The sequence below is a fragment of the Nicotiana attenuata genome, unplaced genomic scaffold, assembly GCF_001879085.1.
Source record: "Nicotiana attenuata strain UT unplaced genomic scaffold, NIATTr2, whole genome shotgun sequence".
Classification (NCBI taxonomy): Eukaryota; Viridiplantae; Streptophyta; class Magnoliopsida; order Solanales; family Solanaceae; genus Nicotiana; species Nicotiana attenuata.
Window position 1 is genome coordinate 316,845 of NW_017671292.1, and position 3,053 is coordinate 319,897.

Genomic DNA, 3,053 nt, shown 5'->3' on the forward strand with positions numbered 1-3,053 from the left:
GACTTCCCAAAACTTAATTCCGACCACGCGTACAAGTCATAATACCTGAAATAAAGTTGTTCATGGCCTCTGACTGCTGAACGGAGCGCTAGGACTCAAAACGATCGGTCGGATCGTTACATAAGGCCGAGGGCTTGTGTGAGGGCATGATGAGTGAGGTGAGGAGGCTTTCAGACCTCGTATTGATACTGTTCAAGCTTTCAGGCCTTGTTGTTAGCGCTTGGGCTGTAGGAGCTCCTCCGGAGTCTGCACACCCACAGTGAGCGCGGGTACCCATCTAGAGTGATTTAATATTGAACAGTGGTAACAATGACACTGTTAAATGTGATTGGTCAGGTAACAATGACTGACCAGTCAGGTAACTATGATCGACCAGTGGTAACAATGATACTGGAGTACGCGTTGGTCAGGTAACAATGGCTGACCGGTCAGGTAACAATGGTTGACTTACTGATTGAGTATAATTGATGTTTAACTGTTTTCAAAAAGGTTTTTCTTATTATTTTTCACTGGTTTCTACTATTATTCTGAAGTTGCTGCTTGAGATAGCATTATTTGTGCCCTTGTGGGATTTCATGTTCTCAGTCGTTATTTATTTTTATTGCTCACTGGGTCGGAGTACTCACATTACTTCCTGCACCATGTGTGCAGAGACAGGCACCTCTGAGTTCGTACCTGAGCGCTGATTTCCTTCCAGACCAGGCGGACCAGGAGAGACGAGGTAGCTGTCGACGTCCACAGCCCCATTTCTTCCTTATCTTCTGCATATTTTATTCATCTTCAGACTATGTTTTCTAGACTTGTAGTATATTTTTCATCAACTCTGTAGTAGCTCGTGACTTGTGACACCCCGATCATCGGGCTGAGTTTGGGATGGTTGTTTCCCGTTATGTTACGTTTATTTCCGCACGTGTGATTAATCAGTATTTATGGATTAAACCTGTTTATGCTAAGAAAATGTTAAAAGCAAATGTTGATTGTTTCTGTTGGCTGGCCTTGTCTTCACGAGAGGCGCCATCATGATCCGGGTGGGAATTGGGTCGTGACAATTATATGTTGGAATCGCTACTCATGAAGGAATATAATCCAGTATATTATAATGGAGAAGTGGAAAATACTGAAAATTTTGTAATTAGAACAATTTACTGAAATTAAATAATTTAATATTTCGTTTCCTGTATATTATACTGGAGTTTTATATTGTAAAACCACTATATCCTGTAATTACTACTGGAATGAAATAATGCAGATTTTTTATCCTATACTCATCCAATTTTTATTACCTGCTATAGTACATGCTGGAATCGCTACTCATGAAGGAACATAATCTAGTATATTATAATGGAGAAGTGGAAAATAGTTGAAATTTGGTAATTAGAACAATTTGTTGGAATTAAATAATTTAATTTTTAGTTTCCTGTATAATTTGGTGGAGTGTTATATTGTAAAACCACTATATCCTGTAATTACTACTGGAATAGAATAATGCAGATTTTTTTATCCTATATCCATCCAATTTTTGTTTCCTGTATGTTACACTGGAGTAATATAATTTTAAAGCAGTAAACCCCGTATTTAATACTGGATATGAAAAATCACTAAAAAAATGACTAATAATAAAGAACTCAACTAGTATAATATACTGGAGATAAAGCTTATACAAGGCACATGTTCCGTGAAATTTACTGGAATCAAACAAAATTTACAACAGGATAACCACTAACATCAAGTATAATATACTGGACAATATAAAAGTAAGTGGAATTACATAATTTAATATTTTGTTTCCTTTATAATACACTGGAGTTATATGTCGTAAAACCACTATGTTTTTACGACATAGTGGTTTTTTGTAAGCAAATCAAGAAGCAAAAAAAAAAAAATACACAGTATTATTATTTTGAAAAACAAGAATATTGAATATATATTATTCGGGATTACATCAGCCAATGCAAGTTTATTGTATATATTAAATCATTTTTTTCCTATATTTTCTTGCATAAGGATGAACTACAGCAGAATTTGTGCAATTTGTTCTGGTATGCCCATATTTTTTGCAACGACTACATCTTGGTTCCTTCTTGAATTCTGTACCGGAAACATGTCGATTCTTCTGTCTTCTTCCTAGCAGTACTTTGACATCTGGAGGCTTAGTGATTTCTGATTTAATAGTGTCTGGTATAACCCATGTTGTTGCATCACCTACAGAATTTACTTGCCCTTCATACGTTTTCAACCAAAAGTCCCTTGAAAAATAGGCTGAGCAAAAGGCCGATTTCTTTTGATGTATACTCTCAATTGCAGCAATTGCATGTTCACATGGCATCTCATCTAGCTGAAATTCAGAACAATCACATGCTCTTTTGTCTAGATCAACAATAAATTCCATACCACCTTCTTTGACATTGAATTTGAGTCTATCAATGGGCAATACTCTAAATGTAAAAGCTGGTTGAATTTTTGCTTCCAATGTTGGTTCTGCCCAATTTGATATATCACGGAATATTCCTTCTGCAAGTGTCCTTCTTTCATAGAACCAGCTTTGCAATTTTTCTTGTATGAAATCCATCATTGTTAAAATTGGCAATTCTCTTGAACGTCTTAAAACATTATTCATTGACTCAACAATATTTGTTGTTAACATATCATATCTTCTTCTGGGACAATGTGAACGAGCCCACCTTCCTGGCGGTTCCTCCATCAAATAATTGAAAGTTTTCTTATCAACAGCAGCTATTTGGGACATGAAGTCATCAAATTCTGATTGAAGGTATACTCTTGCAGCACTTTGAAAGAGATTTATCACAGTGTTTCTCACTCTTCTTTGCTTCAGATTCTTTTCTAAATGATAGATGCAAATTCCATGGTAGCACTCAGGGAAAACCTTTGCAATTCCATTTGCAATAGCCTTTTGTCGATCTGACAAGAACATTAAATCATTACGAATCCCAATTGCTTTTCTTAATTCCCTGAAATACCATTCATATGATTCATTATTCTCTTTATCCACTACTCCAAAAGCTATAGGAAAAATCTGGTTATTTGCATCTTTG

The 3,053-nt window shown here is 35.8% G+C and overlaps 1 protein-coding gene across 1 annotated transcript; it reads right to left on the minus strand.

The window, feature by feature from the left end:
- Positions 1-1,969: 1,969 nt before the first annotated feature.
- On the minus strand, positions 1,970-2,969 carry LOC109207327 (the record flags this gene model as incomplete). The annotated part of the gene is made up of 1 exon (XM_019370225.1): positions 1,970-2,969. A coding segment is annotated over one exon (1,000 nt), but the record flags the coding sequence as incomplete, so codon positions are not given.
- Positions 2,970-3,053: the final 84 nt, after the last annotated feature.